At 51.3% G+C, this 18975-nt stretch overlaps 1 protein-coding gene across 6 annotated transcripts in view; it reads right to left on the minus strand.

Moving 5' to 3' along the window:
* VGLL4 (vestigial like family member 4) overlaps window positions 1-18975 on the minus strand; it is a 155609-nt gene that overhangs the window by 22483 nt on the left and 114151 nt on the right. For all 6 annotated transcript variants that reach the window (XM_018066980.1, XM_018066984.1, XM_018066981.1 and 3 more), the window contains one exon: window positions 13145-13334. In XM_018066980.1, the coding sequence (XP_017922469.1) occupies window positions 13145-13334 (190 nt within the window). The remainder of the gene's footprint in view (window positions 1-13144; window positions 13335-18975) is intronic.

An 18975-nucleotide genomic window follows, 5' to 3' on the forward strand; every position in this document is an offset into this window, starting at 1 on the left:
CAGAAAGAAGAGCAGGCGGGATTCACTCACACAGTAAACTCCGGAGGCTTATTACCCAGTCAACAACTGGGCTAAGACCATTTGATCCAACACCTGCATCTCAAGCAGAGGCAGTGATCCAGGTTATATGAAGTGTGCATGTGCCCAGATACTAGGGACCTGCACGCTTCTGCTTGCGGGGGGCAGGGATTGGGGGGAGACAGTGGGGAGGAGGGGTAAGGAAGGCGGGGAAGCAGCAGGAGTGGGGGTCTGTCCCAGGGGTGGGGGTGGGGGGTCTCTGAACTAAACATCAAGGGTTCACAGGAAAAAAACACGCACAAAGAGGTGCCGCTCAGGGCTTGTTACGTGTTTGAAAGGGATTCTCACCATCCCTTCCAAAGGGAAGGATGTTGACAGTGCATTCAGAGCGACAGGTTTCATGTGAATGCTTCCTTAGCGCCTGGAAGGCCTGGGGCACCCAGACCTGGGTCAGGAGCGGCAAAGCGTCATTCTGTACACAGAAGCGTCTGCGGCGACGCAGCAGGAACCCCCCCCCCCTTTGCCGAGAGGAGGAGGCAAGAACAGGACTGAGGACGGGGGTGGGCATGCCTAAGCAGTGGGTCAGAAGCTCCTGCAGGTGGGGGCCTGCTCAGAGTTCCCTGGTGCTGCCTAGGGGCGCCAACAGAGTTCCGAGCAGAGAGGAAAGCTCCAGAAACCTTCCTGCGCATTGAGGTGCCAAAACCACTGAGGGCGCTGCCGTGGGAACGGGGGTCTAAGCCACGGCCATGGCCAGGAGCCTCCTGGAGGACATCCAGGGAGACCAGATTTCACCAGGGGCAGCGATGATCACACGTGGCAAAGCAGGCAGAAGAGACAGCGGTGACTGCAGGGCAAGTGGAAACACCCCGCCATGGAGACAGGGGCAGGCCTGGGTAAGCGCTGACGGAGACAGGAACCGCTAAGGTCGACGCTGATGCGGCAGCTCTGCAGGTGTGTGGGGGTGGTGGACACACAGGGTCAGGGAGGCACACAGCTCCGTGGGCGGGGAGGCTGAGCCCCAGCCGGGCATAAAGGCCTGGGAACCCTGCGCCTCTAGTGGGCGTTCACGCCGGGAGCTGGCCCGTGTGTTCCGTCCAGGGCTCGGTGCAGTAAGCAGGATGGGGCCCGGAACACGCGGTGATGATGAGCCTGTGAGAGCACCTAGGTGCAGGAGCGAGAACCAGGAAGGGGGCCTGCGGGGGCAAGAAAGCCAGGCGAGGGGTCGCAGGGTCCCCCCGGGCCTGGGGTCGTGAGGGCACCAGGGAGGGGCGGATGGAAGTTCCGTGACCGCTGACGCTCAGGATCACAGCCCTGGGCTGGGGCGTGGATGCGGAAGGGGAGACGCTCTGTTCCCTGGAAACAGCTCAGGGTGGAGAAGCCAGCGTCAGGAAGGCCCGGGAGGGGCACACCGTCAGGGGGAAGGGGCTGGGCTCCCCCCATCTCTCAGGCGTCAGGGACTCTCCCTGAAAGACCCAGCATGGAAGCTGGCACCCAGCAACCCCAAACCAAGGGATCGCGTCGTCACCAATCTAAGCCGTATGGCACCTGAGCCTTGCACGCGTGCACGTTTGTAACATCACTTCAAGACCAGATAAGATGCCCACGTGGCCTGGCAAGCATGCTCCCTAGAATGCTGCTGACAGGGCTCATGACAAAGGATTAGAGGACCCCACGGCAAGTTGCGCTGGAGATTCCTTGCACCCCAGACTCAGAGCCAGCCTCACGCCCACCACACGGGCAGACCCCAGAGCCCGGTTCGGGTGCTTCCCAAACTCTGCCTGAGGAACACTCTCCCCATCCTTCGAGCACTGAGGCAAGATGGTCCTCGATGGGCAACTGGGCAACGGTGCTCCGAGTCCCCATGTGGTCCTGAGGAGACAGAAAAGCCCAAATCCTCCCTGGACAGGCTCAACCACAGGGACAGGATGGGGGTGCAAAGAGAGTGGAGCCTCCGACGGGCCCCCTAGTAAGCGCCCCGGCCCACCAGGAGCTGGTCTGCCGCCTGCCCCATCCGGATCCTCTGTGCATCTAGTCCTTTCGCTCTTGGGTCTTGTCGAGGGAAGGCAGGCGGGAGGTAGAGAAGTCAGAGGCGAGTGCAGGGGAGCGAACTCCGCTTCCCGCGGGCCTCCAGTGCGGCCAGAGACCCGGGTCCAAAATCTGGATCAGCTGGTTGGCGGGATTCCAACCTACGTCCCTAACCTATCCCTTGACTGCAACACAGAGCTCTTTAATCATGCTTTGGAGACAATCTGGGGAGAAATTTCGAGAGAGACAGACAGAGGAGCGGGGAGACCGACGGGGGTGGAGGCAGAGGCAGGCAGCATGCATGCCTGAACCCAAAGCTTCGGCGAAGACGCTAGGGGACCACGCACCGCCGTCTATGAAAGAAAAGCTACCCACACGGAGAACTCGGGGCTCGGACGCGCAGGGACGCAGGAGACGGGTTTACAGGCGAGATCTAGGGGAGAGTCCAAGACCGCCCCGACTCTGACCCAAGGCCACCTCTGAGCAGTCCTCCTGGTCCTCCGGCAGGAGTGCCAGGCCGCAACCTCAGGACAGGCTGGCTCTGCGTCCTCAGAGGAGCAAGGCCGATGTTCCAACCGTGTGGACCCAGGGCTGCCGTCAGTGTCCCCAGCTCAGAAGCCTCTTCATGCAAACAGCGCCCGGAAACCCCAGAGAGTCAGGGCAGGAGGGGGAACCAAACCCTGTGTGGTTTTGTTTCCTCAACTTCTCAACCAACGCCTCTGACTTAATCCATCCACCTAAAAAACACTCCCCTCCACCCCCCATTTTAGAGTCGTCTTTAAACAGTGTCTTTACACATGCTAATGAGGCTTCCCCAACAGGCCCCAGAGGTTCTTAAACACCTCTCTAGGAAAGCAGTCCTTTCTCAAGGTTCTCGGCCCAATGTTCACAAGCTCTGTGAAACGGAGGCGCCCAGAGGTCCCCGGAACAGAGGAGAAGGGACCCGTGACAACAACGCTGGGTTCTGCTGCCCTGACTGCTGGCACGCTTGGCATTTCTTCACCCTGCGTGTCATCCAGCCAGGAGAAACCCAGGGCAGGGCAGCCGTTGGCCAGCCCAGCTCTCGGCAAAGACTCTTAAGGCAGAAACGCTGCCTGCTGGGAAAAGGCTGATGTCAGCTCTTAAGAGCACGGCTCTCCGGCTAGGATAAGGAGGTCTTTGTTTTCGCTGAACTGTGAAAATGAGAAAAAGCCTCCAGTCTGACAAACAAGAAACCCACACAACACAGGTCAGGCCTGTGACCTTTCTTTAAAGGTACCACACTTCATTAACAAAACACTCCCAGGCAGCACACAGCTGTGCCTTTAAGGTCCTGCAGAGCGGCGGGAAAACCACCTTTGCTTCCACCCTAGGCAGGCAGCAAACCCCACCCCACCCCCAGGGCAGGGCCAAGTCAGCCCCACCAGAAGGACTTCTTAGGCTCCACCTCCCTGAACCAAAGCGTTCATTACAGATTCAGGCTCCCTTCTCAAGTTCCTTTCAAAATGAATACACACACTTGCTAGATGCTAAGGAGGATTTCAGAGTTAGTTATTTAGGATAACTGAAACTAAAGGCCATAAAATATCCTCTTAAACCCCAGAACACTTGTGGGAAGACACGCACGCCTGTGTGTTGAAAGCACAGCAGAAGACAGAATCTGGGGGCTAAAACTTCCCAAGTTCAGACGATGCCAAGAGGGATGTGGGAGACAGAGAGAGAATGCACATAGTTTGAGGGATTCTATTTCAAGAACTCTTGATTTATTCTGGAGAGGGGAAAGAAAAAGTGTCTTCATGTATTTAAAGCAAATTATAAAATGCCCTGGCCTGAGCATTTTAGGCTAAGGCTGGAAAGATCCCCTGGAGAAGGGAAAGGCTACCCACTCCAGCATTCCGGCCTGGAGAATTCAGTCCATGGGGTCGCAAAGAGTCGGACACGACTGAGCAACTTTTACTTTCTATTGGTCTGACAATATTGGTGGTGGCTCAGCAGGTAAAGGCTTCCCTGGTAGAAAGCCCTTATCAGCCGGTAAAGAATCCACCTACAATGCAGGAGACCCCAGTTCGATCCCTGGCTTGGGAAGACCCCCTGGAGAAGGGATAGGCTACCCACTCCAGTATTCTTGGGCTTCCCTTGTGGCTCAGCTGGTAAAGAATCCACCTGCAATGTGGGAGACCTGGGTTCAATCCCTGGGTTGGGAAGATCCCCTGGAGAAGGGAAAGGCTGCCCACTCCAGTATTCTGGCCTGGGGAATCCCATGTAGTCCATGGGGTCGCAAAGAGTCAGACACGACTGAGTGACTTTCACTTTCACTAAGTAAAGAATCTACCTGCAATGCAGAAGACACAGGAGAAGTGGGTTTGATCGCTGGGTTGGGAAGATCCCCTGAAGAAGAAAGAGGCAACCCACTCCAGGATTCTGGCCTGGAGAATCCCGTGGAGAGAGGAGCCTGGGGGGCTTCAGTCCATGGGGTCACAAAGAGTCAGACACAGCTGAGGAACTAAGCACACAGACAGACCTTAAACAAGAACACGATTCCAAAGCCCTCTCCTGAGCAAGAAGGAAGGGTTTCTTCCCGGCTCGCGTGGGGCTCTCACCTGCACAGAGACCCGGTTCCACTCGGCGCCTTCAGGGGGAGGGTGAGCAGCACCCCTGAAGGGAAGCCTCGCCGTGCAGGGCGGATGGACCGCCTCACTCTCTCAGTTACCGACAAGCCCTTCCTTGCCGAGGCCCCTGCTCCCCGCCACTGCTGCCCCGGGGCCTACTCTGCCTGCCACTGCCCGGAATCCTTCCCTCGGGTTGAGAACGCGCACACAGCAATCATCCCAAACCACAAGGCGTTAAGGTCCTATATCAGCCGACTCACAGCTGCGGACACGTGTGCCTTTTCAGTATGGCTCTAAGATGGTTCCTAAGAGCGCTACCTACAGGAACAGCCAGCCTGCGTTTTGATTCCTGGCTCTGTTACCAACCAGCTAGCTTCGTGACCTTGAGCAAGTTACAACCTCTCAGTTTTACCACCTGCAAAAGAGGGGCAATCACAGCATCTCAGAGCTGAGATGACGCACGGAGTGATCACGCCCACGGAGCATTCAGCACAGCGCTTAGTACACAATCAGGCTTGTCAGTGACGGTCGTGGCCAAGCCCTAATACAAAGGCTCTCGTGATTCTCTGGATGCTGGGAATCCTGATCTATCACCATTCTCAGGAATGAAAAGTCTGACCCTCTCCAAGGCTTATGTAGACATGGACACAGCGCTAACACGCTCTGCCTATAAATACATATTATGTATTACGTAATAAATACATATGCCTGCTTACCTTTAAAGCCCTAGTTGCTAGAATGTCAAGGTACAAAAATGGCCCCGGACTTTGCAATTTCCTCCAGGTCTAGTTGGTGTTTTATTAATTACACTATAGTTGATTTTTGGCTTCCCTTGTAGCTCAGTTGATAAAGAATTGGCCTGCAATGCAGGAGACCCTGGTTCGATCCCTGGGTTGGGAAGATCCCCGGGGAAGGAAATGGCAACCCACTCCAGTATTCTTGCCTGGAGAATCCCACGGACAGAGGAGCCTGGCGGGCTGCAGTCCACGGGGTCGCAAAGAGTCGGACACGACTAAGCGACTCACGCACACACACACTGTCCTCCACAGTGGCTGCGGCAGTCTCCATTCCCTCCAGGTCTAGCTTTAAATCGAAATGAGGAATTGCTTCCTCTACTCTCATGAAGTTTGTGGAATGAACAGTCCCTGGTAAAGGCATGTCCATACACATCCCCACTGAAGGCACTAAAGAGATACAAGGGATGGAGACTCAAAGGAAGCGTGCTGATGCTGCCGAGGAATCTGGAGATGCCGGGCAGACTAGCCGCTCCTCAGCACCCGAGTGCCCCTACACCGCCAACCCTACTGCGGGGGAGAATGCGCATTTCAGCCAGCAGTCAGCGAGGCTTCTCTGCCATTACATGCCCAGAACTGGATTTCAAAGGGCTTCCTCCAACTTGCCTGTCACTCTGTAGGAATTACCGGTTTTGAGTCTGGTTTTCCCCCTCTTTTTCTGTTCATTCCTATGGGGTCAGGAGGGAAGTGACTAAGGCCAAGGGAGGAAAAAAAAAAAAAGAATAAGCAAGGGAGGAGGAAGAGGAGAGAAGGGAGGAGAGCAGCAGCAGAGACCCCTACCCTGGGGAAGCACTCAAGGACACCCGGGATCGGCTTCCTCAGACTCAAGGGAGCCCTCGAAGGCACGGCTGCGGCGGGGAGACAGCCTCGGGGGTCACGGGTCACCCCGGGCAGGAGCTCAGAGGAGCAGCACCAGCTGGGGGGCCGGGGGGCCTTCGCGGGGCCCTGCCTCCTTCAGCGTGAACTGTTAACACGGGCTGGGCGGGCGCAGCCGTCGCGCAGCCGTCACGGCACCAGGCCAGCGACCGAGGCTCTGACCTCAGCGGGCGCTCAGGGCTTTTGCCGGTTCCGAGGCCAGGGGCAACTACTCTGCACGTGTACACACCACTGATCAGGAAGAGCTCCTCCTCCCGCGGGGTATGAGCTCAGGACACACAGTCTCTGGTCAGGGGGTCTCATCTTGCGTTCAACACAGAGATGGTTTAGCACCTGTCACACACCACACACGGGAAGGCTCAAGTGCCACCCTAATGATGTGATGTCCGTCTTTGAGCGGCACGTCACCCCGTCTCAGGTGAGATCAGGTGTGACATGATCACGTGATGACTTGTTTCAGTGTTGTGGTTAATCCCAGCTCGATCACTGTCACTTTGGACACACACGCACGCATGCGCGCGCGCACACACACACACACACACACACCACACACCACCCCCCCCCCATCTTAAAGGGACACACTGACTGTCAGGGTTAAAAGAGAACACACGAAGCGTCCGGCAGAGGGAGGGTCAGCACAGAGGAAGCACTCGGTAGTCACACTCCCCTCCTCTCACAGGTGACCAAGTGAACAGTTCACACATCCGTCACTCACACACACAGGTGGAAACGAGGTAGACGGCACTCCTCAGCACACAGCTCTCACCAGGCTCTACCAGCCAAGCAGCCTACGCTACGTCTCAAAACCAGTATAACTTTAGCATGCATCAGCTGTTAAGCCCCCAAGAGTTTTAAACTGTATTACAGATACACAAGAGGTCACAAATGGACAACAGTATCCACTGCAACAGTATCATCATAAAAAATTATCTAAACATCTGAACAAAGGGCAGCGGCTGGACCACCCTTGGCACGTGCACGCAGTGGAGTACTATGGAGCTATGAACAAGAACGAGGAACTGGCGTGGAGAGATATCCGTGATACACCGTTGAAAATATCTGAGTTCAAGTGAATATATAAAATATGACACTTTGTGTGTAAGAAATAAAGGGACTGAGAACATATTCATATACCTGCTTATTTTAACACACACACACAAGAAGGGTAATCACCTTAAGGGGGAGGGAACAAAAGCGGTGAAAGACACAGGGAAGGGAATAATACTTCTCTAGTACTTTTCAGTATGATTTTGACTTTTTTTTTTTCTTTCAGTCTTGTTGAGATATAACTGACGAGACATCACTGCGAAAGCTCAGGTACACAGCAGAATGACTTACATACATGGTGATATGATTACACAGCCTTGGCTTCTAGCAGCATGTTAATATTTTACATATTCAAAAAGTGAAGTCAACGAGGAGAGAAAAAAATCTCTGAGTGCCAACAAATGAAGAGATTTTAACAAACACAACACTGAAAGGGGTGGGAAAGTAACTTTTGAAGTTGGTATTAATACTTCAAAGAGGCTGCTATTACACCCGCAGCACAGTCAGTTCAATCGCTCAGTCGTGTCTGACTCTTTGCAATCTCATGGACTGCAGCACACCAGGCTTCCCTGACCATCACCAACTCCCGGAGCTTGCTCAAACTCATGTTTATCGAGCTGGTGATGCCATCCAGCCATCTCATCCTCTGTCATCCCCTTCTCCTCCTGCCTTCAATCTTTCCCAGCATCGGGGTCTTTTCTAATGAGTCAATTCTTCACATCAGGTAGCCAAAGTATTGGAGTTTCAGCTTCAGCATCAATCCTTCCAATTCATGACTGATTTCCTTTAGGATGGACTGGTTGGATCTCCTTGCAGTCCAAGGGACTCTCAAGAGTCTTCTCCAACACCACAGTTCAACAGCATCAATTCTTCGGCGCTCAGCTCTCTTTATAGTTCAACTCTCACATTCATACATGACTACTGGAAAAACCACAGCTTTGACTAAACAGACTTTTGTTGGCAAAGTCATGTCTCTGCTTTTGAATATGCTGTCTAGGTTGGTCATAGCTTTTCTTCCAAGGAGCAAACGTCTTTTAATTTCATGGCTGCAGTCACCATCTGCAGAGAGACTGGAGCCCAAGAAAATAAAGTCTTCCACTGTTTCCCCATCTATTTGCCATCAGTGATGGGACCGGATGCCATCTTCATTTTTTGAACGTTGAGTTTTAAGCCAGCTTTTTCACTCTCCTCTTTCACTTTCATCAAGAGGCTCTCTTTAATTCTTCTTCTCTTTCTGCCATAAGGGTGGTGTCATCTGCATATCTGAGGTTATTGGTATTTCTCCCAGCAATCTTGATTCCAGCCCAAGTTTCATCCAGCCTAGCATTTTGCATGATGTACTCTGCATAGAAGTTAAATAAGCAGGGTGACAATACACAGCCTTGACGTACTCCTTGCCCTATTTCGAACCAGTCTGTTGTTCCATGTCCAGTTCTAACTGTTGCTTCTTGACCTGCATTCAGATTTCTCAGGAGGCAGGTAAGGTGGTCTGGTATTCCCATCTCTTGAAGAATTTTCCACATTTTTTGGTGATCCACGAAGTCAAAGGCTTTGGCATAGTCAATAAGACGGAAGTAGACGTTTTTCTGGAACTCTCTTGCTTTGTCAATGATCCAACGGATGTTGGCAATTTGATCTCTGGTTCCTCTGCCTTTTCTAAATCCAGCTTGAACATCTGGAAGTTCATGGTTCACATACTGTTGAAGCCTGGCTTGGAGAATTTGAGCGTTACTTTGCTAGCATGTGAGATGAGTGCAATTGTGCAGTAGTATGAACATTCTTCGGCATTGCCTTTCTTTGGGAATAGAATGAAAACTGACCTTTTCAGTCCTGTGGCCACTGAGTTTTCCACATTTGCTGGCATATGGAGAGCAGCACTTTCACAGCATCATCTTCCAGGATCTGAAACAGCTCAGGTGGAATTCCGTCACCTCCAGGAGCTCTGTTCATAGTGACGTTTCCTAAGGCCCACTTGACTTCACATTTCAGGATGTCTGGCTCTAGGTGAGCGATCACACCATCATGGTTATCTGGGTCATGAAGATCTTTTTTGTAGAGTTCTTCTACACAAAAAGAGCTCCTCAGCACAGGGTGGGGGAAAAAACTCTTCTTAGCAGGTTTGCTTTTCAGAATGGCAAGGGCGCAGCAATTCTGCCACTCTGATGTGCACTGCAGGATGGAACACTGAAGGAGTTGATGTTGGAATCATGGAGATGTGAAGATGGACTAGGAGAGGGGAGGAAGAGCTCTGCGGAGTTGGATTAAAGCTGCAGTATTACAGTGAACCCCGTAGCTCCTTCCACTGAGTTTAGAAACCAAGCTTTCTGTGATGGCAGAAATGTTCTCTGTGTGTGCTGTCCAGTGTGGGAGCCAAGAGACATGTGGCTTTAGAGCTGGAAACGGGGCTAGTGTGACTGAGCAACTGAGTTTCTAACTTTATTTAAAGTGAAATGTGAACCGCCACAAGCAGCCATGTCTACTGTTAACACACAAGACAACTCAAGTCTAGAGGCAGTGACACCGCAGGAACACTCAGCACCCAGGCCTCGGCTTCTAAAGACCACTCCCCAGTGAACGAAATCAGACCCCCTCCCGGCCCCGAGAAACGCCTGATTCAATGGCTGGGGCAGAAAGCTTACAAGACAAGCATGCGGTCTGCCGGACAGCAAGAAAGGGCTTCAGGGAGGAGGAGGGGCTCATCTAAGGAGGACACGAGTCAGTTGCAGGGGCTCTTATCTGCCAAAGTCAGGGAGTTACAACTCACCTAAGAAAAGAGGAGCCCTAGAGTCCACAGGAAGGACAGACAGGTGATAGGAGAGCTCGTCCACACCGGCTCACGCTTGAAAACCAGGGTCACAGATGGAACGGCTTACGAAACTCGCTCCCGTAAGACGAATCCCACCCTAACCCTTGCCTCAACCTTAATCCACTTTCTTTCTAAGTGGCAGACAGAGTACTTTTCAATTCCCAAACAAGACATTCATGGTAACACTTTTCTTAGGCAATAAAAAAAAATCAGAACAAACCAACCAACCAAAAAAAAAAAAAAAAACCCACAAAAATTCCTCAGGGTCACCCTCTCAATAAACAGTTCAAATGACCTGGAATTCTCAATTTCCAAATTCTGGAGAAATCACTAGGGAAACCTCTGCTCTCTCCCCCTTCCTTCCCTAAAGAAATCAGCAGACAGTCAGGCATACTCTGTAGCTTCCTAGCCTGCCTCAACCTTACCCTCGCTCTAGTGGAAAATAACTCAATACGATGGTTATGTGAAATGCAGCCGAAGCATGCACCTTTGAGAACCCCTCTTCTCCACATGTCTGGAGGAGGGCATGGCACCCCACTCCAGAGTTCTTGCCCGGAAAATCCCATGAACAGAGGAGCCTGGCGGGCTACAGTCCGTGGGGTCGCAAAGAGTCAGATGCTACTGAGCACATGTCCTCTCCGTAAGAATCTGCAGTTTAGTATAGAAAACTTCCAGGCACCTGAGATAAAAAGGAGCGGGATGCATGACAGTTTAAATGGCAAACGTTCCACCAAATCAGGCAACGCGCTTACTAAGCATCCTACCTCACGGAGTCCTAAGAGGAGAAGAAGCTTTTAAACCTGCCTCCAAAACTCATCATCCGGCTCTTGGAAAACACAAGTGGCAAACGTTTCACCAAGTCAAGCAACGCACTTGCTAGCTACCCTACCCCAGGGAGTCGTAAGAGGAGAAGTATCTTTTACACTTGCCTGTAAAACTAGTTATTCGGCTCTTAGAAGACAGGCAGAGAAACCTCAGTAATGTTACTGGGATGAGGAACTACCCCTCGGCAAACAAGTGACGCTGCGCATCTTTCGTCTCTAAGTCCAGGGGGTTGGCCTGGGGGGTGCTGCCTTTTCTGTTCTTCTAAACCTACGGTATGAGGAGGACATCAGTTGTGGGTTGCATGTGAACTCCACAACTCTTTATCTATTCCCGGCACTTTACATTTTTACAGTGTCATCACAGAACCGGTGCATCAAGGTCCTATTTGCAACCACAAGATCATGTTCTAAATGCTCTGACATTCTAATAATATCAGTAATGATGGAAGCTCTGCTTACTAGCTGCCAGACACTGCGCTCAGCACTCATTCCTGGGTGGACGGAACCTACTCCCACTGAGAAATAAGGAAGCAGGGATGAATTTGAACCCATAACCCAGTTACGACTTTCAAACATCGCATTTGCCATTAACAGGGCTCTGGTTTCCCACCATCACTGATATTTGAGTAATGGACTCTGTAATAAAGCAATAACTCTCATCAACTGTCAACTGTACTGTGCCCAACTCCGTGCATATTTCCACTCTGCTGCTCACCACTGTTCTCCACACGAACTTACAGCAGCGCCACTGCAGAGAAGGAAATCAGGCCCAGATAAACGAAGTGATTGTCCAAAGCCACGCTGGTAAGTAGCAGACCTGGGATTTTAACTAAGGCATGTTTGATCACAAAACACACTATCTCACAACCAACTCCCACTTCCTTGATCAAATGTCTCTTATTTGGGTTTGGGGAAAGAGACGATTCCTAGCGACAAAAGAATGAACTGCAAACAGTTGGACGCCCAGCATCTAAGTTATGAGCCTCCCCTGTTTGCAAGAGGTCATTGTTGTGCAGAGCCTTACTGCTGGATTCCTGATCGTAGCAAATTCCAGGGCTCCAGACTGCAGGCTCAGCCTCTGACTAACACTACAGTGATTTACCGAGGATAAATACCACTGTCAGGCTGTCTTGTGACTGCACACACAATCCAGCGCGCTGGAATGCCGGAGATGCCGAGGGCTGCTGGCGCGCCCGGCGCCCTCAGACCACGCGAGGTCCCCTCCAGACTCTGAGCTCCACGCTCCTGCCAGCAAACAGCAGCATCCTCGGGAGAACTGGGGAAGCCGAGCATCCTGAATGATCGTTGCGTGCTAACTCACGTGTGGAGAGGGAAAGGAACAGGGCCATTCACCTCTGCCCTCCACCGAGACCCCAGCCTCTGACCATACCCACCCTCGCGCCACGGCCAGAGCAGCCTCCCCATGGCAGGGGGTGGTCTCTGAGTCCAGCAAACATACGAAGCAGTATCCACTCCCTCCGCAGGGTGTGCGTGAGAGCAACACAACGGGGAGGGGGTGGGGCAAAACTAGGGCACAGGGAAGCACGCGGGTTTCCCAGCACAAACGTGGTGATGTCACTCAGAGTCCAGCTCTCATCTCAACAGAGGAGCACACTGAGGCAACTCGCGTGCAGCCTGCTCCCCGTCTGCGCCCCCGAAACCAGCCCCAGGACCACCAGCCACCTGTGGCCGCTTCTCGGAGGGCGGGAGCCGGCGCGCTCAGACCCAAACACGAAAACCACCGTCTGCCGCGGGAAGGTCTCGGCTGTGTGCCACGAACACATGTCAGGCAGCCGCCCGTTTCCCAGCCGGGGCCAGGCGCTGGCCTCTCTGGTCACTGCCCCGGCCCCTAAGGACACTCAGCAGGGACCGGTCCCCCCCAAGAAGCACCTGGCAGGGACCAGCCAAGGGAGGCAAGTCTCCCCGATCACCTCCCGAAGCCGCTTGAAGCCAGTTACCACCGGTGGGGAATGCACGCGAACGGCGGACACATGGGACGGAGGTCACCTCCCCTAAGTTATTAAAACCAGTTAAATGGCCCCTCCAGGCGGGGAGCGGGGGGGACTAGCAGGCACCTTCTCCCTTCGGAGTCGGCACAGAGCGGCCGGAGAAGCTCCCCGCGGGCCCACGTGAGCCGGGCCAGCGGCAGAGTAGGGGGGCACTTACAGGTGGGGGGCGAAGGTGCGACTCATCTTGGAAGCATGATCCCCGTCACAGTCCAGGTCGTCGTCGCCAGGGTCCACACTGAACTTCCTCTTGCTGGGACTGATGGGCGGGGGGCCCGTGCGGTGAGCAGTGAGGGCCGAGGCCACCGGGAGGGTCTGCAGCCGGGGCTCCCCTCGGAGAGCAGCTTCACCTGCAAAGAGACAGAGACGAGTCACCGTTGTCACCAGGCAGGAGAGATGCGCCCGCCCGCCCCCACGGCTCCCAGGGGAAAGTTGCTGGCAACGTGATGGGCCGCCCCAGCGTGCTCAGAACGGGCCCCAGGCCCGCAGTGAGCTGCCAAGCATGAGACTTTCTACATAAACATGGTTTCCCAGCATGATCGCTCTTCTCCCTCAGCTTCACTGAGATATAATTGACATATAATGTTGCACGGGTTCGCGGTGAACCCTGTGTTGATCTGATACACTTACAGACCACAAAAACATCACCCCCCCAGAGCTAACACCTCCATCATCACGTCACATAACCATCCTCTCCCCTTCGGCAACTTTTTAGGGTCTAGTTTAAAATAAAAACTGGCACTAAAGTAACTAGGGAGTGCAGACCATAAGCCATCTCGGGAGTTAACTGAAAACATGAAAGGTCTTTTGACTCCTGGGTATTCAACTGCGTATCTGTAAGAGTATGACCTAACCGTGGCTTCATTAAAACACTCGCCTCACTTCTCTTGCTTGTTACATTTTTATTATGTTTTTGGCATGATATTTTTTTTTTTAAAGAATGAGGAAATTTTATGGGCTCACAGTTCGCATATCTGCCCCCAATGTTACAATAAACAAAAATACACGGTTTAACGGGAAATAAACTTTTTCTTAGAGTACACTAAAAACCTGCATGTTACGAACACTATGATTACGATCAGCACTCAGTTTCTGTGTGCAATTTGTCACGAGTTAACGCACGAGTGCAGTTCTCAAAAGACTTTCAAAGCCAGACACTTGCATCAGAGCTCACATTTCGATCTGATTCGACATCTTGGGTATTTTTCATTCCTGTTTCAGAAAGGTTCTGAGCAAAGAGCTAACTTTGGGCCTCTTTATGACTTAATCATAACCTTTCATTGTAAGAATGGTTATGTACCTTCTAACATTTATAAGTGAGACTAATAGTTACTTTTAAGAGCAACGTTTTCTAAGTCATGGAAGGGGGAGGGGGAGGGTTTACCTCAAATTCTCACAGACAATAAACCCCTCTGTTATGCTTCTGATATTTGGCCTCTCAGGCCTGACCATTTCTGCTTCCACTTGGGTCACCGTTCGAGAGTCATATTGGGATAAAGGCCTGTGGGGCCTAAGAAAGGCAGCCTTGTTGCCACTAAAGTTTGTATCATCACAGATGCACGGACAGTTCTAACAGCCGCTCATGCCACACACACGACAAGCATGATCCTATTAGGGAAAGGAGTGAGGGGAATTAAAAAAAAAACACAAGACACCTTCTTCGTGTTGACCAGGAAAAATAAAAATTTTGTCAATTTAGTCAGCAGGATATAAACTAGCAAACATACGGTCACCCATAAGCCACCTCCAGTCAGGATTTCTTTTAAGGGTTCTGGTCCCGAAACAAACTGGAACTTTCCATCTTAAATAAAATACCTAAAAAAAAAAAACCAAGCCCTGGGCTGGCTGGTTACCCTCAGAAATTCAGCAGGATTTTGGTTGACCCTCTACTTCCTATTAAGTCATTTCTGGTTTAAAAAAACAAACAGCACTGCTGATATCTGTACCTCAATAAACCAGAAAATACCCTAAGTCGGCCCCTCCTCCACAGAGCATCAGCAGCGCGGTTAACTTCTGGAGGAGCCCCGGTAAGACCCCCCCAGGAACTCAGCAACTGCAGACGAAGCCTCACCCGCAAGGCTGAGCGTCAGCGCGCGCTCCGCCCAGTGTTTCTCCACGTCCTTGGCAGGATACGCGGGCTGAGGAGGACTCCGTGTAGACCCCTGGGCTTTGGGAGCCATTTCATTGAGATGCCAGATGTGTGGCAACGGTGGTTGCCATGGAAAACTACCACCAAAGCCATGAAGGAAGAGTCGCTCCCAGAAAAAGGAGGAGTCACTCGTTACACAAGCGTTCACCGTGACGCGAAAAGCACAACCCTTGGGGTGAGAATTGTACTCCCGCTCCACCCCCTGACTCCCACCCTTGTCCAAGTTCTTGGGCTTGTCTGCGTTCAAGTTCATCAAACGGAGGCGCTGGCGTGTGCCCTGGTCCACAGGAATGGATCTTTTGACAACACTGGAGATGGGGGACCTGGGGGGTAGAGGACCCATGAAGGAAGCACGGGTGGTCCTGCTCCCCGTGGGGGTCCTCCAGAGACGAGGGGGACGTGCTTGCAGTCAGCACTGGACTCCTCTGAGTGACAGACGTGACCCACTCAAGGTCACACGTGGATGCGTTAACAGTAGCAAGAGCTGTGGCTGCTGCCAATGAGACTAACATTCTCCCCCTCTGGGCCTCCATCCAGCCAGAGGGTGGACCAGCTAACATCTCACATTCCTTCACCCCCAAGTCTGTGGTCCACAGTCCTCTAATCTATTAGGTAACCAACCAGCCAACATCTGAGACCCTGTGCTGTGTACGAAGTCGCTTCAGTCGTGTCCAGCTCTTTGTGACCCCATGGACTGAAGTCTGCCAGGCTCCTGTGTCCGTGGGATTCTCCAGGCAAGAATACTGGAGTGGGTGGGGGGCCGTTTCCTCCTCCAGGGGACTGTCTGGACTCAGGAATCCAACTCCCTCTTCTCACATCTCCCACACTGGCAGGCGGGTCCTTTACCAATTAGTTGTGAAATACCGAACTAAGACATCGAAACCCAAAGTACGGACCGTCAACCTTACATGATTTTTTTTTTAAAAAGTGAAGCTATGGTCAAACACATTTGGAAATCATAAGGGTAAACAATTCTCCCAGGAGTCCCTTCTTGACTTTCTAAAGCACTTAGTCTCTAAGAGGGAGACACAGCAGTGGTGCCTTCCGTGAGCCTGCCCCCAAGGCCCCTGCACCTTCTGCAGACTCAGCCTTCCACACGGCCCCACCCTCACCCAAACAGCCAGGGGCTCTCCAGCCACTGACAAAACAGGATCCAGACTGCTCCAGCGCGCACGATCGGCATCTGGTCCCAACCAGGCTTCCAGTGTGTGTTCCCAGTGTTCCTCTATCTAGGTTTTGAAACTCTCAGCCCTAAGAGTTAACCAGTCACCACAAAACATAGAGAACTCAGGATCTTTACTCGGGTTCTCCCCCTAATCCTCTGGTATTGCATCCAATACATAAGGCCAACTAAAAATGCCACCTCCTTCAGGCTGCCTTCCTTGATTCCTCGATCTGAAAGTCATCTCTTTTCCTGACACACAGAAATGTATCACTGTGGCCCTTCCCACTTTGTTTTGTGCCCCTTGAAGTAAAGGACACGGTATTCATTTCCTATCCTCGGAGCACAGACCACAATGTGTTCCATGCAGCAGAGGGTCACGATATCCTGACAATGTGTGTATGAGGCCAGGATGGCCAGGTACAGAGTTTGGGGATATGTTAAAGATTAAAAAATAGTAGAATAAGGATTTTTTAAAGATCAATTTGAGTATATATTTACATGAAGAACTCTTAAAAATTCAGTAACAGAAACCCAAATTAAATACAGGAAAGGATCGGAACAGAACTTTCTCCAAAGAAGGTCTACAGATGACCAGTAAGCAAGCACAAGGAAATATCTTCAGCATAACCAGTCGTCCGTGCATGCTTAGCCGCTCCAGCCGTGTCCGACTCTGGGCGACCCTATGGACGGCAGCCCACCAGGCTCCTCATTCCTCGGGATTCTCCAGGCAAGAATATTGGAGTGGGTTGCCATGCCCTCCTCCAGGGGATCTTCCCGACCCAGGGATCAAACCTGCGTCTCGTAGGTCTGCGTGCATGGGCAGGCAGGTTCTTTACCACTAGCGCCACTTGGGAAGTCCAACTAGCCATCAGGGAAACACAAAACACACCCACAGTGAGACACCAGCTCACAGCCACCAGGAGGGCTGGGCGAAAAGGACAGAGGACGAGTGGCGGTGAGGATGTGGACGGGCTAGAACCCTCGTGTCTTCCTGACCTGAATGTAGAACGGCGCAGGTGCTAGGGAAAACCACAGGGGGCAGCTCCTCAAATGGCTAACCAGAGAGCCAGCAACCACCCTCCAAGGTAGAGAGATGCGAGAGAGATGAAGACACATAATCACACACAACTTACCCAGGAACGTTCACAGCAGCTTTACTCTTCACAGCCCCAAGCCCACATACCCAGCGCTGAGCAGATACTGAAAACGGGGTCTACCCACAGGACGGAATGTCGTTACTCAGCTATGAGAAGGAAGGAAGCGCTGATCCACGCGACAACACGGGAGAACCTAGAGAACAGGACGCTCCAACCCGAAAGGCCACGTATCGTCTGGTTCCATTTTACGGAATGTCCAGGACAGGCAAGTGTGTGGAGACAGAAAGTAGATCAGTTTTAAAATAAATAGATAGAAGAAAGTCGACTGGGGGCCACCGGGGGCTGGGAGGAGTCGGGGACTGGGCACGACTGCTAGGGAGGGGGCAGGGTTTCTCTTGAGAATGATAAGAAAATGTTTCTAAAAAGAAAAAAAGAAAATGTTCCTAAAAGTGGAGAAAGCCGCAGAGCCCTGTGGATACACTAAAATCCACCGTCTCGTGTGCTTTGAATGGGTGAATGGTATGATAATGTGAACTGTATTTCCCTAAAGCTGTATTTATAAGTAGGTGAAAGAAGATCCCACTGTTACGAGATCCTTGTCTCCACAATTAACTGTTAAATAAGAACAGGCATCCATTAATTGTCCCTGAAATAAAAATAAACCTCTTGTTATTACAGCTATCTCTCTACTATGTCACGGTCAGATAACTTTCTAAATATTTATCAAGTGTAAAAAACAAAATCCAAGCAGAAGAACTTGAGGTTATGCAGGCACTCGGGTTCATCAGAATCCTATTAAGCTCCAGCTCAGCTTTTAATCAGACCGTGTTTGAGTGTCTATTACATGCTGAAGGCTGTGCGGAGTGCCCAGAAAAAAAAACAGATGATGAAATTTTCATACAGACTCTGACCACAAGCAGGGGAGGAAAAGAATATATACCAAAAGGAACTTATCTTGGGGTATAAAAGGCTTTTTTCTTTTGCGCTAATGGGGATGCCAAATCTCACAATGGTTTGGTGATTTGAAAAAGGAGAAATGATCTTTCTTTGTCAAGAACAAACAAGAGAAGGGCATTTGAGCTGTCTGAGGAACCCGGTATTTTAAGTTTCTGAGTTGGCTTAGCTACAACTGTCAATTTAACTTTTTTTTTTTTTAAGAGGTTACAATTATAACTAAAGGAGCTCGACTCAAGCTGTTATCTGGCCTGTTAAAGAGAAGATAATTTTATCCAGGTATCTGTTACTGAAGAACAATGCCTAATGGATAAAAAAAAGTAGTTCTTCTTTCCAGTCATGATAGTGGTTTCAGCAAATGGATCAAAAGTATTCCTTAATTATTTCTCCAAATTTTGAAGATGAGCAAGGATTTTGGCCCAAGATTTCACAAGAGTCAGCATATACTAATTTCAAATTAAAAAAAGAAAAAAAAAAAACCTTCACAGAGAGAAAGAAAAAAGAAAACCACTTAGCTTTATGATGTGCTATATAATGATTCTGGTGAGATATCAGAAGAAAATCCTGCTTTCCAAGTCAGAATGGGGACGAAGGGAAGAGAGAGCAAGGGAGAGAGATGAGCCCCA

The sequence above is a fragment of the Capra hircus genome, chromosome 22, assembly GCF_001704415.2.
Source record: "Capra hircus breed San Clemente chromosome 22, ASM170441v1, whole genome shotgun sequence".
Classification (NCBI taxonomy): domain Eukaryota; kingdom Metazoa; phylum Chordata; class Mammalia; order Artiodactyla; family Bovidae; genus Capra; species Capra hircus.